Here is a 17,570-nt window from a genome sequence, read left to right on the forward strand (position 1 = left end):
TGTTTTACTTTGGTTCCCCACTTTCCCCGCCATGAGTGGCTAATTTTTCTCATCGTCATGATACCCCTGTCAGGTGAGTGTCGGATGGAAATGATGCTGTAGCACACGTTAACGAGTCTATTTAAAACGATACGGAATTCTCGCAGCAGGAAATAGAGCTACTGTTGTTGTTGTTGTTGTTTTTGGTTCCCTTTTTTTTTGTATGTCTAATATGGACATCGCTTGATGCTACTGGTGTGCACTTCATATGAACAACTCCTTTCATCAACTTTCCCTTCCCCTACGCTTCATATTGGGTTCCTTTTCCCTCCCCACTAGTCTATTTTTGAAGCGCAACTAACAGCGGGTGAAGGTTACTTCCCCACCCCTGTTGAAAGGAGCTCCGCTGCATGCACAGCAACCTTGTGAGCGTTGACCAACAGGAATGACAGAAGTTAATGATGTTGCCTCTGTAAACATTAACATCGGAATTCTAGGTCATGTAGACAGTGGAAAGACATCGCTTGCACGCGCGCTTTCATCAACTGCTTCAACAGCAGCATTTGACAAGAGTCCTGAGAGTCAGCGCCGAGGCATAACACTCGACCTTGGCTTTAGCGCCACTTGCGTTCCTACGGAGGGCATTGCGCCGGATTTGTTTAACGCTGGTATTCAACAGGTCCAATGTACTTTTGTTGATTGCCCCGGACACGCATCGCTCATTCGTACTGTATTGGGAGGGGCGCAAATTATAGACATGATGATTCTTGTCATTGATGCTTGCAAGGGTATACAGACGCAGACAGCGGAGTGCATAGTGATTGGCGAGGTCCTGTGCAAACCACTCGTCCTTGTGATCAACAAAGTTGACGCTATCCAGGGGTCTACGAGCGAAGAGAAGCGGGCAGCAATCGATAAACTGCGGAAGCGCCTGCAAAAGACATTCGAACGAACCAGATGGCCATCTGTGGCGATGGTTGAGGTCGCTGCCGCACCGCGTCGCGAAGAGTCGGGTGGTACAACGTGTGAGGGCTGTATGATGAGTCCAATCAACGTGGAGAAGGTGTTACCGGCCGTCCTGAGCCTTGTCGACGCGGATACGATCAAAAGAAATAAGGAAGCTCCGTTGAGGCCGGAGGACTTTGTGATGATGGTTGACCACTGCTTTGCATTGAAAGGCCAAGGTACCGTGTTCACCGGCACCATTCTCCGCGGACAGGTAAGCGTAGGGGACAGCGTTGTCATTCCTGAGTCTCATGTGGTAAAGAAAGTGAAGGGGTTGCAAGTGTTCCGCAAGCCCGTGCAGATGGCCCGCCGTGGTGACCGCGTTGGACTCTCTGTTGTACAGTTTGACGCTGAAGGAATGGAGCGCGGTTTGCTTTGTAGTGCGCTGCAGCAGCAACAGCGGCAGCGGAGCCGCGCAGACCAGGCGGTTCATCCTGTGCCAGTGTTTGAAAGTGCCTCTGTGATGGTTGCGGAGGTTAGTCGTGTTCGGTTCCATCAGCTGCCGTGCAACGTGCACACCAAGTTTCATATAAACATTGGTCACTCTACGGTGATGGGAACCATGCGGTTTTTCAGTCGCCCGACTGTTTGCCTCCCCAGCGACTCGCAAGCTGGGGAGGAATTAGCGGAGGAGCCCCCTTTCGACCTAATGCAAGAAAGTCAGTACGTGGAGGAGTTGGGTGAGGAGGCGTTCATCACGTTTGAATGCCCTTCCGAAGACAAGCATCGGTGGCCCGGCCGACCCATCGCTGTCAAGCGTGGGCCGTTGACATATTTCGCCATCGTACTGCTTGAGAAACCCATCTTGGCAGCTATTGGGACCCCACTAATAGCGGCCCGACTTGACGTGGAACGAGAAAACATGTGCCGGATAGCACTCGCGGGGCGCGTCCGTGCGCTTCTGCATGATGATAAAGACGATGCCGTGATGTGGCGGTCGATGCCCATCGTTCGATACAAGTCCCGGTCGTTAGTAGTGGAACGCGTGGTGAGTGACAGGTCGTGTATTGCCAGTGGCGTCGTTACTTCGGAGATGCATGAGGCTAGGAGCGGTGGTGGTATGAGCACCAATAAGAAGGAGAGGGATACGAAAGTTAAGGATGCACTTCATGCTGAGGTACAGAAATTCATTGGGCTTACGGTTTACTTTCGGCCAACGAGCGGGGATGATGGATGCTGCGTTAATGAGAACGGGCCGGGGGGCTTAAGGGAAGGCATCATTGACTCCGCGTTCGGCAAGACGGGGAAGGTGAAACTGGTATTCAAGGAACCCGTATTCGCTGTGGACGACCGAGGGGCGGAAGCCGGTAAAGGAAAGCGAAACGAAGTGATCTTCCTTTCTGAGGGCGTTGTGGAGCTCACGCTGAAAAAATACCCACTTGCACTCCACAGTCAGCTTCAGCAGTAGTGGCCAGAGTACAGTCACTCTATGGTGTTGTCTTGTATACTTTTCCCTCTCTATGCTTTCGCCAGTCATAACCATTTTAATTGTTGCGTGTAAAACCGAATTCCGTTTAAGCGGTACACAACTTTGACAACTTCACGTGGACAAATGGTCACAGAAGGGTAATTTTTCAGTGTTACGCCTCCCGCTCGTCTCAATCGCTGACTTTAATTCCACTCTCCCCCCCCCCCACACATATATATGTATTTACACACATGCTCATGTTGACACGTGTATATCTCAGAGTGGAAATAGGGGATACAAAACACGGCCAACCACGGCAGCGACAAGGGGAGAACCGGAAGCAACTAGCAAAAGGAGAGGAAGAATGCTCTCCTCCACCGCCTTGTTGTTGCGTGGCCAGTACAAGACGCGTCTCAAGAAGCGTATGGTGGGTTTCATCCCCAAGGTTATCCCCAGGAAGATAAAAAACAATATGGTAGCACTGCGCAGTGAGGCAAACACCGGGCACATGGAGGGATACCTCAAGACGGAGACAGAGCGACTAGATGCTACAGGGCGAAAAGTGCAAAAGGTGCTCTGGGATCCAGTGCTGCAGCGGCACTGCTTGTTCAAGGAAACGAAAATAAAAGGACCATTCATGACCAAGTCGGCGATAGCGAAGAAGGTGGATTTCCCCATTGGTGGTGCGGAAAAGATGTTGAAGAAATAAACAGCGCCAGTATGTGGTTGAGCAGTGCGCGTGCCGAAAAGAGCAGTGGTGGAAGTTGGCGGCGTGATGGGAACATGCAGCCTCTGGGCACGTGGTTGCTGATTACGACAAAAATGAGATGTGAGTTGTTACTCATTATGCAAGGACGAGGTGTAACCGATCGTTGCGAATTTTTTTTTTTTTAGGTGGCGCCTCCGTCTGCCATGATGAAATCCCCAATACATCTCTCTGATAATATCCGTCCGCGAGTGCGCGTGAAGAAAAGCGCGACAGCGGCGTTAGCGACGTTGCCTGTGATGGGTGCATTTTCCACGATCCCGGTCTTGCAGGTGGCATCATACCCTTATCGGTAAAGTTGTAACTGTTTTTCGGTCCACAACGTGTGTTACTCTTTCACTTCTCGACAACTGTGCTCTCAACTGCAATTGCCGTTTGGTCGAATGCAGTTAAAAGGTAGTAAGGGTATGAAGGCATGGTGAGTGATCGCTAGTTACAACGAACCCGCATATTAGAAAATGCAGGTTGAAAGCGCCCAACGTTTAAGACGATGATGGTCTGTTTTGCTACTAATATTTGGTGGGCTTGGGGGCGTGGAACTCCTGTAAGCAGGAGTTGGATATGTCTACCAAGTGTTCACCACACCTGGTAATGCGATGCCAACACCACTTACAATGAGATACTGCTGTACTTGACAAAGGGCAATCCATTAAGTGGCTTGCTGGGAGTATATGAAATACATAATGAGCCTCCCGTCTCGAAACACATGCATCCAAGAATTTGAAGTGCCGAAGGGACAGACAACACAGCAAACAGATCTAAGCATCGGTTAGATGAGTAAGATACACTACAACCGCTTACTCACATTTCTTTCAAAACAGCAAATGAATACCCAACAACACAAGGCGCCGGTGCTGACTAGCGCTCACCGCCGCTTACTCCCTTTATTCTTATTAACCGCACGCTTACTTTTCCCCCTTTTCTTTCTCTCTTTTCTTTATCTGTAATTATCACTTTTACTTTGTTGTCACATATAATTGCGCGAATTGCATTAGGAACAAGCGAGCACACCAACATGTCTCACTGCAAGTTCGAGCACCCCCGTCACGGCCATCTTGGGTTCCTTCCCCGCAAACGCAGCCGTCAGATTCGTGGCCGAGCACGTTCTTTCCCCAAGGATGATCCCTCACAGAAACCTCATCTCACCAGTTTCATGGTGTACAAGGCTGGTATGACGCATATTGTGCGTGATGTCGACCGTCCGGGGTCAAAGGTGAACAAGAAAGAGGTTGTGGAACCAGTGACAATTCTTGAGGCACCGCCGATGGTTGTTGTCGGAATTGTTGGCTATCGGCAGACACCTGTGGGCCACAAGACGATTGGCACCGTGTGGGCACACCACACCAGCGTGGAATTCCGCCGGCGCTTCTACAAGAACTGGAAACAGTCCGCACAGCTCGCCTTCACGAAGCGCAAGCAGTTCGCTCGCACAACAGAGGGACGTCTCGCTGAAGCACGGACGTTGAAGGCATTCGAAAAGAAGGCTGACATCATCCGTGTGGTGGCACACACGCAACTCCGCAAGCTGCGCAACAACCGCGTTGGTGTGAAGAAGGCTCACGTAAGCGAGATCCAAATTAACGGCGGCACCATTGCGCAGAAGATTGAACTCGCCAAATCGCTACTTGAGAAGGAAGTTCGCATCGACTCTGTGTTCCAACAGTCGGAGGCATGTGACGTGTGCGCTGTGACTAAGGGCCATGGTTTCACTGGTGTCGTGAAACGTTGGGGTGTTGCGTGCCTACCACGTAAAACTCACCGTGGTCTACGTAAGGTTGCGTGCATTGGCGCATGGCATCCGTCTCGTGTCATGTACACCGTTGCTCGTGCTGGTCAGCATGGTTACCACCACCGTACACACCTCAACAAGAAGATTTACCAGCTCGGTCGTGCAGTTTCCATGGAACCCAACCAAGCCACAACTGCTTATGATCTTACCGCTAAGACCATCACTCCGATGGGTGGTTTTGTTGGCTACGGTACTGTCCGCAACGACTACGTGATGCTGAAGGGTTCTGTTGCCGGTCCTCGTCGCCGTGTCATCACACTCCGTCGCCCCATGGCCCCGCAAACATCGCGCAAACTCACGGAGAAGATTACGCTGAAGTTTATCGACACAAGCAGTAAAATCGGTCATGGTCGATTCCAGACGAAGAAGGAAAAGAGCCAGTGGTATGGTCCACTCAAGAAGGATCGCATCCGCCGCGAGGAGCGCCTCCGAAAGGAACGTGCTGCCCGTGCCGCGGAGCGCAAGGCGAAAGGTGGCGCCACCACAACCGCAGCCCCGAGGAAATCGAAGAAGTAAGCAGCTCACCTGTTGGTTTTTCGCCCGATTTTACAGCGAGTGTGCCTTCGTATGGTCACTGTGTGCTGATAATTTGTTCCACATAATGTTTTAATTTTTGTTTTTTAATTTTTATTTTATTTTTCTTCTGAAAATTTGTCGGGTAGTTATTTTCCTCTGTACAGGTTGTAGCGACGTTGTGTACTGTTTCCCGTTTTAAGCCTCTTCCTTTCGCTTGTCATTGCAATATTTGATTTCGCTTTCAATAATTTTTTCTCATATATCTTAAGTCTTTGGTGATGCATAAGCTGACTCAGCTTCTGAGGTACCGCAAAACCGAAGACGAACTTGTGGAAAGTCCGTCAGTTGACCTGACGTTAAGTTTCTCTGCCGGTGGATGGCTTCAGATGTATCATTTTGGCGGAGCTCAGGCAATTGTCGACAGCGGGTTGCTGGAGAAGTTGGCCGCAGAGGGGAAACGTGTTAGGTTCTGTGGATGCAGTGCCGGATCGCTAGCGGCAACGATGCTCGCGTCAAAGATGCATTGCTTTGAAAAGGTCCGAGAGCGGGTCATCATGTACGGCGAGCACTACAGGTCTTCATGGATATACCTTTTTTGTATGATCAATTATCTGAAGGATTCGTTGGATATGTTTGGAAAACACATGAGGGATCTGGAAAATAATCCCGAGCTAAATGGAAAGTTGAACGATGGGTCGCTAGAGATTTATGTCACTAAACTCCCCTATATAAAAGGGAAGGTGATAACTACCTTTAAAAACTACGATGAGATCGTGGAAAGCATGCTCGCATCTTGCTGCTTGGCGCCACTAGTGGGCATGCCGTTCAAACTGAGGAGTACCGGCGAGTGGGTGTGTGACGGCGCCCTCACAACAGTAACGCCCCGCATGGGCGAGCCCAGCACCATCACCGTGTCACCCTTTTACTACAGTTCAGCAACCATACACCCTACCGTTTTTGTCCCTGTGTGGTGGGGACTTTGCCCTCCAGCTGAGGCAACTCACCGCGATCTCTTTACATTGGGATATAATGACATGCTTAAAGGACTAATGGCTTGTGGGCACGTCTCAAAGGAGGTGGGCGAACCGCTGCTAAAACCAGATGTGAGTGGTGCCTTCAAAGATATGAAACGAATCGGGATCTTTCACCATTGGGCGGGTCGACCTCTTCTGCTGTTTGTGCGCCTTGTGGTTTGTTTTTTCATATACTTTGAACTATGCCTTGCGTGCATGGCTTGTATTATGCGTTCCCTGCTACGTGTTGACCGCGAGCCGCTTCGCAATATGCGGGCCAATGTGGTAAACATGTTGACATTCAGGACGCTTCGCCGCCTTTTGTTCAACCAAGATGTGCAAGGGAGCGATCAGCACCTCGAGAGGACCTCGTGCATATTCCGGGTCTTCAGACCAATTGTATTGTAAGCTGGGAGAAACGATGAGCGGTGTGACGCCGTGTGGTAGCGGGAGCGGCGTGTTAGGGTCGACAAACTGGTGCATAGAGAACATCATATATCCATATGTGTGTATTCATGTCCATATTTGTTTATTTTAATACAGTTGTGGAAAGCTCTGCTTCTGTATGGCGTGTGCGTGTTTTAATATTTTATGGAGAAATGATCCAACAGGGGCCCCACTTCGACCGGTGTCTGCACTTGATTCCCACTTTTTCTTCCCCTCCCCTCTTTATTTTCCTCTCCTTCTTCCCTTTTGGCACAGTATTATTGCTACCTTTCTGTATTCTCTTAACAGATGCTTATTTGCGTGCCTGATGCATTGCCGGTCAGTTATTGAGACAGCTTCTGAGAGGTTTCCTCGCATTGGTATAACTCCTTTCTACGGTCGCGTTTCGTAGTGGTTGGTATTCCTTCCGAGTGGTGTGTGGGGTACCCCTTAGTTCCTTCATTTTCTTCTGTTTTTTTTCTGTTTTTACCTTTAATTTATCTTCAGTAAGGGAGGCGAACAGAAGAAGGAGAGCTCATAAACCCACCGAAAGAAAAAAAGGTAAAGTCTGCGTTGAGAGGCAGAGATATCTCTACCTTTTTCGTGTATACCTTCGCACGTGTACTCAATACCCCTTAAATAAAGGAAGGTTTGACTGTGCGCGTCCGAGCTGCGCCTGAGCGAAAATGTTTCGGGTTTCCAGACGGATGCTGACGGGCGGGTTTGAGGGCCATAAACCCGGGATGGAGAACAAGAGCTTAAAGGACAAGGCCAAGGGAGAGCTAATTAAGATGTTGAAAATTCAGCTTGTGTTGGTACCGCTGGTGGTAGGATGGGTAATGATTATGTACCCGCAGCCGTCCCCTGAGGAGGAAAAGCGGCTTCGCGCCGAGTACGAGAAGAATGCCGGATGGAAGACCTAAAGAAAAGGAAGGATCAAGTGAAGCTAAACGGTGCGAGCATTACGTAGGGGGGTGGGGGATGCGTGAGATGGGTTTGGAATCCGGTGAAACCATACTGAGGGGGTGGAAGTACCTTCGTTGTGGGCACGGAGTCCAAGGAGTATTTTTGCATCTTCCATTTTGGGCATTACCCGTACTCATTTGTGCGCGCGGTACTTGTCTCCACAGACACGTATGTGCTCCTTTCAGCACTGCATCCTCACCATCACTATGAACATTTCGGTCCTCACTCTAAGCGCATAACCGCGAAGTTGCAGCGCCATCGGCTACTTGTGGGCTACCTTCTGGGGGTTAACTTCTTCTTTTGGCGAGTTTTCCCTCCCCCTTAAAAAAAAAAAAAGAGAGACACACCCTTTCTTGCACATTCTTACCCTTCTCCACTACCTACTACTTCATTTGTAGCTCGTCTGCCAGCCCTTTTATCCATCCTGTGGAAAAGAGGGGGGCGCTGGGAAAATGTTGCGGTTGACACGGCCATTTCTGTTCATCACGAAGATTGCAAAAATATCGCGACCTCCCGCTAGCGGATATGAAATAGCGGAGTTACCAAATGAAAAGGTTTTCACAGATTTCCTCGATCATCACAAAACACGTTGTGTAGTTGCGATACTTCACACAGGCAGCCTCCACAGGCGGGTAGGCGATGGTGCGGAGACGTCCATAGCGGAGGATCCCTTAACGCGTAGTTTCATCTCTTCCATCAATGCTGTGAATTTGGGGAATCCAAATGAGGTGAAGCTCGCACTGGTGCCGGGGCCGCGAGCGAAGAAAATGGTGAATGAGTATGGTGTCCTCACTTTTCCCACGGTGCTTATCTTTTTGGATGGAAAGTGTGTGGAGCGTGTTGTGGGAGCGCGTGTGCGAGAAACTGCTATCAAGTCACTCTTTACACTACGGAATGCGGGACGTAACATTTTCTCTCGTGAGTGATTGCATTAAGTGTATTGGTTTGGTGTGTGTTTGATAGTGACGGGAAGGGATGGGAGTCGCGTTCGTATGTTCCGAATGTGATACTCGATATTATATTGTGAGCTCTGATGCAATCTGCAGCGGCACAGTAGCGGTAATATGATTTTGTGCAGGGATGAACCGAGGGAAAGGAAAGGGAGCAGTGCGGCGTAGCGGGGTGATGAAGGTTTGTGCCTTGTGCATATGCGTGCAGGAAATCGGAATCACGACTGAGGAAATTATGAAAGAGGGATTGTGGTTATACTTGTGTTATTTGCTCATCTCCCCCCCCCCTCCCCCCGGTTGAACAGGCTGGCGATTTTTTCGTTGATGTTGTCTTTTGTTGTCACGCACTTCTACATTTACGGTACCCGGTAATGCGCGTTATGTTCGCCTGAAGGAAGATCGGTAGAAAAGAAGGCGGCTGAGAGGTGCGGTCTCCTTTTTGCTCCACTGTCAGCATTTATAGTCTTTCTGAATGTTGTCCTGTTGGCGTCGGTCTTCGTATTTTTCCTTTTCTGAATATATTTATATATATATACCCCTCACTTTCCCTTGAAAGCCGAACATTACCCAAATGCGCGGTGCAATACCATTTGGGTGAAGTGAATGTCATGAATCGAACTGCGTGAGTTGTCTTGTGGGGGCGCAGTAGCGGTCTTATTCATCCCAAACTGCGTTGTGATACATGGTATTGTCAGTTTTGTTGGAGCGGCGTTCTCACTTTCTTTTTTTTATTTCATAGGCACTGTAAATAAAAAGGAAAAAAAAGCAATATCGAGTGAATATGTTCCGCGGGTCAGGGCAAGCCTCTACTGTCCTTGGCGGTGCATCCTACACTCGGAATGAAGTGGTGTATGAACCGTTGCCGAAGAATGATAAGCACCGCCTCCGTCGCCGTGAGGTGGAGCGATTCCGGCGTGCGCCTCTTCCACCTCTGCGACCGCGTTGGAATGCATCAGTAGCTGATGAGGCCCATCCCTTTCCTCAGCGTCCTTTGATGCACACATTGGAGTATTACAAAACTGATGAGCAGATGATGTGTGAGGCCGGTTTCTTGGACAGCATCGTGGAAAAACCACGGAGCACGGTGGTAGCCAAGTGGCATCCTGAAACAACAAAAGTCGCTTCCCACGCTTCGACCGCCGCGCGGAGCTGCACGCCGCTTTCAAACAGAAGTTTTCTCGAACGTGTTTTCCAACAAGAGTCAGTGGAGCAAAAAGTTCCGCAGTGGGAGTGGGTTCCCTCAACACTTACAGGCACGATTCCTAGGCACACATTTAGAGGGATCGCGTCAAAGTTTGCTGGGACACCTGTAAGTTTTCCAACTGTTCATGGAAATGAGTATGTGAACCCTCCTAGGCGCGTGCAGATGTTGAATGAATTAATTAGGGAGAAGAAACGGAGCAAACGCGCGCCATCTAAGATCTCTGCACTACCACATGTAGAAGGCTTCAAAGTACCACATACCTTCAAGATGAGCAACATCGACGAGTGGTGGCCGCTCGACCCCACGATCCCGCTGCGTGCTCCTAAAGAACCTGAACTGAATGCGACTGTCACTTCCCGCGAAATGTCGGCGAGTGGATCGCGGTGATTTATGTGAACTAATTCTTTTCATGCCTTCGCGCGGTGGTGTTTGGCAGGCGGCGCCGCGAACTGTAGTCATGTATATCGTGAAGATCCTCCCTTCACTAGTTGTTATACATGTCTTCACTGTGTATCTTTATCTTAGTTACTACGAAAGATGACTCCTTTTACTTGCTGCATTTGCCCCACTCCACTCCCCACCTCCATAACAATTCGCTGTGTGGAGTGTGTATGATTTAAAAGTACGCCAAATCATTTCATGCCGATACATTTTATGCTTCTTATTTTTTTTCTTACTTCTCAATCTAGGTGCCTGGAACGCTGATTAAACATCTGGACGCCACCGCTTGCAGCGGCAGGGAAGGAGGGAACATTACCGTCACGAGTGTAAGGGACAAAAAAACTAAAAAAGGTTAGGGTTAGGGTGAAGGTGAGGCAGTAGTGGTTCACATATTGGGTGCTGGTTGGATTCTCTTCAACATATTTTTTTAAAGCAAAAAGGATACGGGCCAACGGGGGATAAATAAGCCAAAGTTAGAGAAGTGGAGAGCCTCAAATGCCGTTGTTGTATGCCTCAAGAGCCAAACACACTCGCTTTAAGTCCATAGTGCAGAGAACCCGCCGTCTGCTGTGTAATGGGGCGTCTGGAGCGAATGGTATACGGAAGTTGAGCCGCGGTTGCGGCATAGCAGTGGATAGCGGGGGTCAATCAATGGAAAAGGCAAAATTTGTTGAGGCGCTTGAGGAAAGCGGCGTATCGTTGGACAGCGAAGACATTGAAGCAATTGTTCATGTGCTGGATAGAAGTGGTGATGGTGTTCTCGATCCGACTGACTTTATTGCGGCCCTTCGACGTAACCTCACACCACTGAAACTGACGTGGATTACACGTGTATGGTACACCTTTACTCAAAGTAAGGACGGGTCCGTGTACATTGATGAGGTTCTCAGCTCATATAACGCCGCCGGACACCCCGATGTCGTTCAGAACATTCGGTCGGAGCAGGGAGTCCGCTCAGAGTTTGAAGCTGCCTTCAGCACAACAACAAATCCAGATGGTGCCATCACGCGGCAAGAATTCGAACAGTACTGTTCCGGGGTCGCTGCGTTGTGCGCCAATGACCTTGAGTTTCTAACGTTGATGCGCGGTGTGTGGCCCGCTAGCGTCCGAACCCCACTGGATGAAGAGACCATGAGAACTCACAGAGAACAAAACCCCTGCAACATGACCTTCAGTTCCTACCAGACTGCAGCAGAGAAGGGTGCCGTTACCGATGTGAGAACTACCGTCGCAGTGGTGGATGATATAATCCTCAGCAGTCATCGACCGGTTGTGATCCAATCCCCGTTGGCGGTCCGTCAACTGTCTATTGCGCTACGCCGGCAGGACGTGCAGCGAAACTTCTTTCTTTCGCGTGAAACCTTCCTAGAAGTTTTGCGCGGACACCGGCTATACTTAAAGGATCCTGAGAGTGCCCTCACCGTTCTGGACACCGCAGGCGATGGGTCAGTGGATTATCTTCTCTACATGAATCTCTTGCTTCCACCCCTCCCACCAGCCCGATTGATGATGCTTGAGCGACTTTGGGAACTATTCCCGAAGGACACGTGCGGGACCGCTGATGTCATCGAGTTGCACAAACGGTTCAGTGCGGAGGACGGTGAGGAGCAGGATGCGTTTCTTACCGCCTGGGATGTTCGGCAGGCGCTGTACCGACGTTTCACCTTCGAGGAAATTGTCGAGTGGCATACTCCCCTAAGTGCTATGTTCGAATTAGACAACGACTTTGAGACAATGTTAAAGAAACGATGGGACTTCTCCTAATCAACGGTGGATTTTGTGCAACCCTCATGTCGGCACGGGTGTAAAGAGCCACTGTGACTACTTTGCACATATATCAGAGGATGGTATGTATTATTTAGACTGTCTAGATATGATGTAAATCAAAAGGCGGTGCCCTGATGGCAAGCACATCGCCGCAGGTGGTACTAACGTGGTGTTATCATCAAAACTTATCTGTGTTTTCCCGTGTGCGTCTCCGTAGGTCTATCAAGTGTCTTCTTCTCATCGGTTTTTTGTCCTTCGTTTTTTTTTCCTTCGTTGAGGTCTCATTCCGGTAGGTAAGCGACAGCCGGATGCAACGCTTGGGTGCCGCGCGAGGGTAAAGAGGCAGCAAAAAGTTTGTTTGATCTGGTGCTGGTTGCTGTTGTTGTTGTTTAGAGTCTTTGGGTTAGAAGTGCCCAATATCAAGGATTGGTATGCCGCGTTGCTGTTTTTTTTTTTAGTTTAGTTCACCGTAACCAAAGGCAGGTTAGTTCAGACCTCATCGATAACAGGATGAAATGCTATTGGTCGAGCGGCAGAACCACTTTTTTCTGTCGTTCGCGAACCTACCCAGAAGTGATGCATTGGTCCGTGCGCTTGGGTCCTTCGATTAACTTTGTGCACCGTGAAACCATCCTGGGGATTGTGTCTGTAGTGCGTTGGATCACATCATCTGAGGTCTTTGGAGGGAAGGAATAGATGTGTGTGTGCTTTTGACAGTGCTCCCGGAAACCATCACCCCAATGCCATAATAAGAGGATAGCTTAGAGTAGCGCAACGACATTTCTCGAACCCCCTCCCAAGTGTTCTTTGTTCTTTTCGTCAAGTGTGATGATCCCGATCCCTTCAAACTAAATAATGAATGCTTTTGCACTATTCTCGTTTTTCCCCGTCTGGTCGTCGCTGATATTTCGTGGCGAGCGCTGTCACCACAGTTCAGCTCTTGGGCGTTCGATCATTATTCAAGTAAAGTAGGAAGCGGGAAAAGCCTTTACAACCGCGTAGGGGGGAAAGATATACAATGGACACCGAGTGCCTCCGAGCCCGCCACAGCGAGTGCATTGATTTGGCCTCTGTTCAGCTTAGAAGGCAACTGATGGACAGCGGTATTCCCTTCACAGAGGCTGAAATAGCGGCGTTACCTGCACGTTTTGTAGAGTTGCTGGTCTCTCGGTTGGAGATGTTCCGCCAGCGCGAGGTTGAAACCCGCGCGGCCGTAGACAAGTGCCGCCGGGAGACAGAGGTGGAGGAAATGCGGTTCGAGCAGCTGCGCGAGGCAACGGAGCGCGTGCAAGGGGAAAAGAGGATTATATCCAGCAAAATAAGTGCAGCAGTTAGTGAATACATGCGTGAGGACAAACTCGAGAAGGAGAAGCAGCGGGAGCGCCACAACGAGCTTCAGGAGGTGTTTAGACAGGTCGAGAAAAAGGAAGCTGAACACCGCAGAGAGATTATTGAAATGGAGCGACTTCGGAAAATGCTCAAGAAGGTCACCAAGTAGCTGCAACCGCGCCCAAAAGACAAGGGCGAAGTGCGGGATGAGTAAATATTTGACCGGCACTACCGTCAGATTCTTTCAGTATTCATAGTTTTGTTGGATTTCTGTAGATTGAACCCTTTAGATTATGGGGTGAAGGGGCATGTAGAAATGCGTGTTTTGTCACACGTTGGGTGGTATTTGCGGGCCTGCTAGCAACGAGAGTGGTTGTCATCCACTTGGATGCTGGAGAATCACCACGTGTTGTTTATGTCACAGCCTCTTGCACTACCTTTCACGTCAAGGATTAAGCAATCTTTGGCTTCTTTTCCCTTACATCTCTTCGTTTTTATGGTGTAATATATTGTTATTTGTATGGTTGATGGGGCGTGATTCTTTCGGCAGTGAAGAAAATATCTTTTGTTCGGCGAAAAAGTGCAAATGTCCGTGAAGGAAGGGGGAAAATGGGGGGGAAACGCATACTCTCTTCGGCTGTTGGTAGCTACAGGTTTGTGTATCAGTCTTCCAAGCAGTTGCCTGCGGTGTTCACCCCTGTTTTCTTTTTGATTGTCTATTGCAACTGCGCACTTTCAAGGTGAAAAAATAAGAGAAGTAGGAATTGAATCCGAAAGGTGGCTAAAGGCAAACCAAGATAAACCTTTGATTGATTTTGTGTTCATATAGCAATGGCGCGTTCACTGCAGGATCCACGTCTTTCCTTTTATTGCGAGCAGTATGATCACATAGCGCATCGCATGAATCATTATGTACTTCAGTTTTACTTCGAGGACCGTACCGTAGAGATAAGAGAGGTGACGAAGAACCGACTTCACCTCAAACGTGCCCACTTCCCTCATTTGAATAGAGATGACTTTAAAGTTGGTTCCTCCCTTTCGCTGCTTGGTGGTGTCATCAAATTAACCGCCTATGCTGACGAGGTGACGCGTGAACTGTGCGGCGAAAGGGGAGAAGTCACTGCTGTGATGTTCGGGGAACAACTACTGCCTCAGTTGGGGCGTTGCCTGGCGGTGCTCACGGAGGAATGCGGTTTTGTTGCATTAGAGATGCAGATGGCGTGGCTACCAGTGGAAACAGCGGCAGCATATGGTGTACCACCGGATTTGGTGGAGGGTCGCATCGTTGTCGTTAAGTGCGCCAATACCAACGCCCTTCAACGTGGCATCGATTTCATGGCCCGCATGCCGGGCGCCCGCGCAGCTGAGAGTGTGGAGGAAGTCGGTAGGTGGGAGCAGATTGTGGAAAAGGCGAAGGAGCAACCAGTTGCTATTCTTGGTGACCCCAACTCCACCGTAGTGATAATCAAGCCGCACGCTTTACAAAAACTGGCTGGTGGGGTCATTGTTCAGCAGTTAATTGATGCTGGTCTCGAAATCAGCGGCATTTCGCTCACAAACATGACTTCTCAACAAGCAAACGAGCTGCTGAAGCCTTACAAAGGTGTTCTACCCGACTTTCCAGACACGATGCGGTCGCTGATGGGCACTGTTTGGGTCTTGCAGTTTGTGTCTTTGGATGAAGGAGTTGATGTTGTCTCCGTGGCACGTGAGGTGTGTGGGCCCTTTGACCCCGTCATCGCAAAGGAGCTGCGGCCGACGTCCATTCGTGCCCGTTTTGGGGTGGACAGGGCCCACAACGCCGTTCACTGCTGCGACCTTCACGAAGAAGGCCCGCTGTATTCAAATTTCTTCTTTAGACCGGAGGATGTAGATGAATAGATAGCAACAAAGGGGTTCATCGACTTTTAGTTTTTTTTTCCACCCCTGCCTGACTTTCGGTGACAAGTGAGTGGAGGAAAACTCGAAAGTCGTTGCCTCTTGGTTTGCTGGGTTCCGTCTAGTCATGTAAGTGTACACCTTTTGATTGTGCTTGAACTGCAGGTTCAAGTTTTTTCACACTTTGTCTACCGGAACTGTGCTGGCCCCTTCATCTATACACATGACATGTCACTGTTCTCTCTTCCTCACTTGTGTGCATTCTCTTTCTCTTGCGGTGTTGAGGTTGACAATAATTGAGTAACGGCAAGAGGCGAAGTTGCAACTCCGAGCTCACACGGTGTAGCAAAAAAGTAAGCGATGTAGTGGCCACGCGGGGAAAACGAGGCGGATATAGCCGTTCATGGGACTTATGTTAGCAAAACCAAATGTTGAAGTGCCCTGCATAGCTGGAATTTGTAGACAGGTTTTTCGTGTGACAGGGTAAATGTCGTGGGTGAACGAGTTGTGTGGAGGAGGGGAGACCGGAGAAAAAGTCGGAAGTGCCCTTTGCTGTGCATGTAGATTGTGGTAAACCCCGCATCTTCCGCGTAAAATTCACGTTAGTTGTTTTCTTCCGTACCTACGCTCGGTCACCCAGGGGCAAACGGAATGCCACAATTGGTATCCTTCACTGTTGTTGTGGTTGATTAACAAATTTTGCTGCCAATTTCACTATCGTTTTGCAAAGTTTTCTTTCATTTCTATCGACGCTGTTTATATCAGCTTAGATGGCTATGCGAGACGTCATTGGTGACCCGGATTTGCTTCTTAGGAAGACCCCTGCGAACCCAAAATATGAGCACGTGAAGCCCGTTGTGGAGACCGGTATGACGGCTGAGCTGGCACGCTTCATGAAGAACACAGGCGCCGCCTTGTATCGGGTATCAGGCGAACCTTTCATGCGGATTCGGACACGACTGATAGGGGACTTTGTTCAAAAGCAGCAATCCCAGTCGGGGGAAATTAAAGACGGCGGTTTTGCCCACCCGATGGATGAGTACCGGGCTCCCGACACACAACTGCCGAAGGAATATCTCATTCTAGACGTCCGTTCGGAGGAAGAGTACGCGGCTTGTCATATCAAAGGGGCACTGCACTATCCGAAGCGGCGAATGGTACACGCCATTAATCCTCTTCTTCCCGAGATGTTCAACTTTAAGAATAAGGAAAACAAGCTAATCGTGTTGTACGACTTGGAAGAAGAGATGACGATTGCCCAGGGTATTGGACAAAACGTTTTTGAAAAGGGTATTGACAACCTAGCGGTGATGACCGGTGGCCTGCGCGAGTTTGTTCAGGATTACGCAGACTGTATTGTGGGAGAGTCTCCTGTGCCTATAGTCCCGCGTGATACCCGGCTGCTCAAGCGTGCAGAGGCTGTGTCAGCAGCACGTAGTGAAACGCAGCGCAGCGCATTCTCGCATAAGCCGAAGAGTCTTTCCAACAGCCTCGCCAAGCCCCGTCCGCGATGAAAGGGAGAGATCTGAAGGTGCCGACCTGGAGTCCACCGGTAAATAGAGGATAGAAGGGGGTGGGGATAGAAAGGAATAAAGAGTAGCATTTTGAATGGAAATTTGAAGGTATATATTATTTTTTTTTTTTGCCACATTGAGTGTGACAGCAGCAGAAGGCCGCTAAAAAAGGTGGTTTTCCCTCATTTTTACCATGCATGGCAGTAGTGCCGTTATGCTTGTGCTGCTGTTCTTTTTGAATATCCCTTCCCCCCTCCTCCACTCTTTTGTGTCTAATGTGGCAACAAGAGAGAGAGGTGCACACACTGTCTAAAGTGTGAAACGTTTTGGTAAAGCACGAGGTACATTCGGATGTGGGTGTATGTGCATATTGCTATCCCCCTCATCGTGACACTACATACACTCGCGCAGTTTACTGGAACGTTAGTAAGTGCAAAGTGATGCCTCAGGCGGGATCCGTCATCACATTTGTTGGCGTGTGTCCGAGTGCTTAATACAGGTATACATACACATTTGTTTCCATGTAAGCACATCCTCTTCTCCCCACAATCGGTCTCACACTGAGACGTATTACTCGTTGTTCACTTTCCACCTTTCGTGAGGTATTTGCGTTTTTTTT

The 17,570-nt window shown here is 49.4% G+C and overlaps 11 protein-coding genes across 11 annotated transcripts; all 11 read left to right on the top strand.

The window, feature by feature from the left end:
* Nucleotides 1-424: 424 nt before the first annotated feature.
* Nucleotides 425-2,392, top strand: TEOVI_000874000 (selenocysteine-tRNA-specific elongation factor, putative; the record flags this gene model as incomplete). Its single annotated transcript, XM_067223190.1, has 1 exon — nt 425-2,392. The coding sequence occupies one exon, from the start codon at nt 425-427 to the stop codon at nt 2,390-2,392; it is 1,968 nt and encodes a 655-aa protein (XP_067079291.1).
* A 364-nt stretch (nt 2,393-2,756) lies between these two features.
* TEOVI_000874100 (uncharacterized protein) lies at nt 2,757-3,101 on the top strand (the record flags this gene model as incomplete). The annotated part of the gene is made up of 1 exon (XM_067223191.1): nt 2,757-3,101. The coding sequence occupies one exon, from the start codon at nt 2,757-2,759 to the stop codon at nt 3,099-3,101; it is 345 nt and encodes a 114-aa protein (XP_067079292.1).
* Nucleotides 3,102-4,173: 1,072 nt separating this feature from the next.
* Nucleotides 4,174-5,463, top strand: TEOVI_000874200 (ribosomal protein L3, mitochondrial, putative; the record flags this gene model as incomplete). The annotated part of the gene is made up of 1 exon (XM_067223192.1): nt 4,174-5,463. One exon carries the CDS (start codon nt 4,174-4,176, stop codon nt 5,461-5,463), a length of 1,290 nt encoding a protein of 429 aa, XP_067079293.1.
* A 278-nt stretch (nt 5,464-5,741) lies between these two features.
* TEOVI_000874300 (uncharacterized protein) lies at nt 5,742-6,884 on the top strand (the record flags this gene model as incomplete). Its single annotated transcript, XM_067223193.1, has 1 exon — nt 5,742-6,884. One exon carries the CDS (start codon nt 5,742-5,744, stop codon nt 6,882-6,884), a length of 1,143 nt encoding a protein of 380 aa, XP_067079294.1.
* Nucleotides 6,885-7,588: 704 nt separating this feature from the next.
* On the top strand, nt 7,589-7,825 carry TEOVI_000874400 (uncharacterized protein; the record flags this gene model as incomplete). The annotated part of the gene is made up of 1 exon (XM_067223194.1): nt 7,589-7,825. The coding sequence occupies one exon, from the start codon at nt 7,589-7,591 to the stop codon at nt 7,823-7,825; it is 237 nt and encodes a 78-aa protein (XP_067079295.1).
* A 495-nt stretch (nt 7,826-8,320) lies between these two features.
* On the top strand, nt 8,321-8,794 carry TEOVI_000874500 (uncharacterized protein; the record flags this gene model as incomplete). The annotated part of the gene is made up of 1 exon (XM_067223195.1): nt 8,321-8,794. One exon carries the CDS (start codon nt 8,321-8,323, stop codon nt 8,792-8,794), a length of 474 nt encoding a protein of 157 aa, XP_067079296.1.
* An 805-nt stretch (nt 8,795-9,599) lies between these two features.
* TEOVI_000874600 (uncharacterized protein) lies at nt 9,600-10,409 on the top strand (the record flags this gene model as incomplete). The annotated part of the gene is made up of 1 exon (XM_067223196.1): nt 9,600-10,409. The coding sequence occupies one exon, from the start codon at nt 9,600-9,602 to the stop codon at nt 10,407-10,409; it is 810 nt and encodes a 269-aa protein (XP_067079297.1).
* Nucleotides 10,410-10,958: 549 nt separating this feature from the next.
* Nucleotides 10,959-12,227, top strand: TEOVI_000874700 (EF-hand domain pair/EF-hand domain containing protein, putative; the record flags this gene model as incomplete). Its single annotated transcript, XM_067223197.1, has 1 exon — nt 10,959-12,227. One exon carries the CDS (start codon nt 10,959-10,961, stop codon nt 12,225-12,227), a length of 1,269 nt encoding a protein of 422 aa, XP_067079298.1.
* A 1,021-nt stretch (nt 12,228-13,248) lies between these two features.
* Nucleotides 13,249-13,728, top strand: TEOVI_000874800 (uncharacterized protein; the record flags this gene model as incomplete). Its single annotated transcript, XM_067223198.1, has 1 exon — nt 13,249-13,728. One exon carries the CDS (start codon nt 13,249-13,251, stop codon nt 13,726-13,728), a length of 480 nt encoding a protein of 159 aa, XP_067079299.1.
* Nucleotides 13,729-14,390: 662 nt separating this feature from the next.
* On the top strand, nt 14,391-15,440 carry TEOVI_000874900 (nucleoside diphosphate kinase, putative; the record flags this gene model as incomplete). Its single annotated transcript, XM_067223199.1, has 1 exon — nt 14,391-15,440. One exon carries the CDS (start codon nt 14,391-14,393, stop codon nt 15,438-15,440), a length of 1,050 nt encoding a protein of 349 aa, XP_067079300.1.
* A 767-nt stretch (nt 15,441-16,207) lies between these two features.
* On the top strand, nt 16,208-16,951 carry TEOVI_000875000 (rhodanese-like domain containing protein, putative; the record flags this gene model as incomplete). Its single annotated transcript, XM_067223200.1, has 1 exon — nt 16,208-16,951. The coding sequence occupies one exon, from the start codon at nt 16,208-16,210 to the stop codon at nt 16,949-16,951; it is 744 nt and encodes a 247-aa protein (XP_067079301.1).
* Nucleotides 16,952-17,570: the final 619 nt, after the last annotated feature.

This window comes from Trypanosoma equiperdum (assembly GCF_001457755.1).
Source record: "Trypanosoma equiperdum strain OVI genome assembly, contig: ctg_1788, whole genome shotgun sequence".
Taxonomy (NCBI): Eukaryota; Euglenozoa; class Kinetoplastea; order Trypanosomatida; family Trypanosomatidae; genus Trypanosoma; species Trypanosoma equiperdum.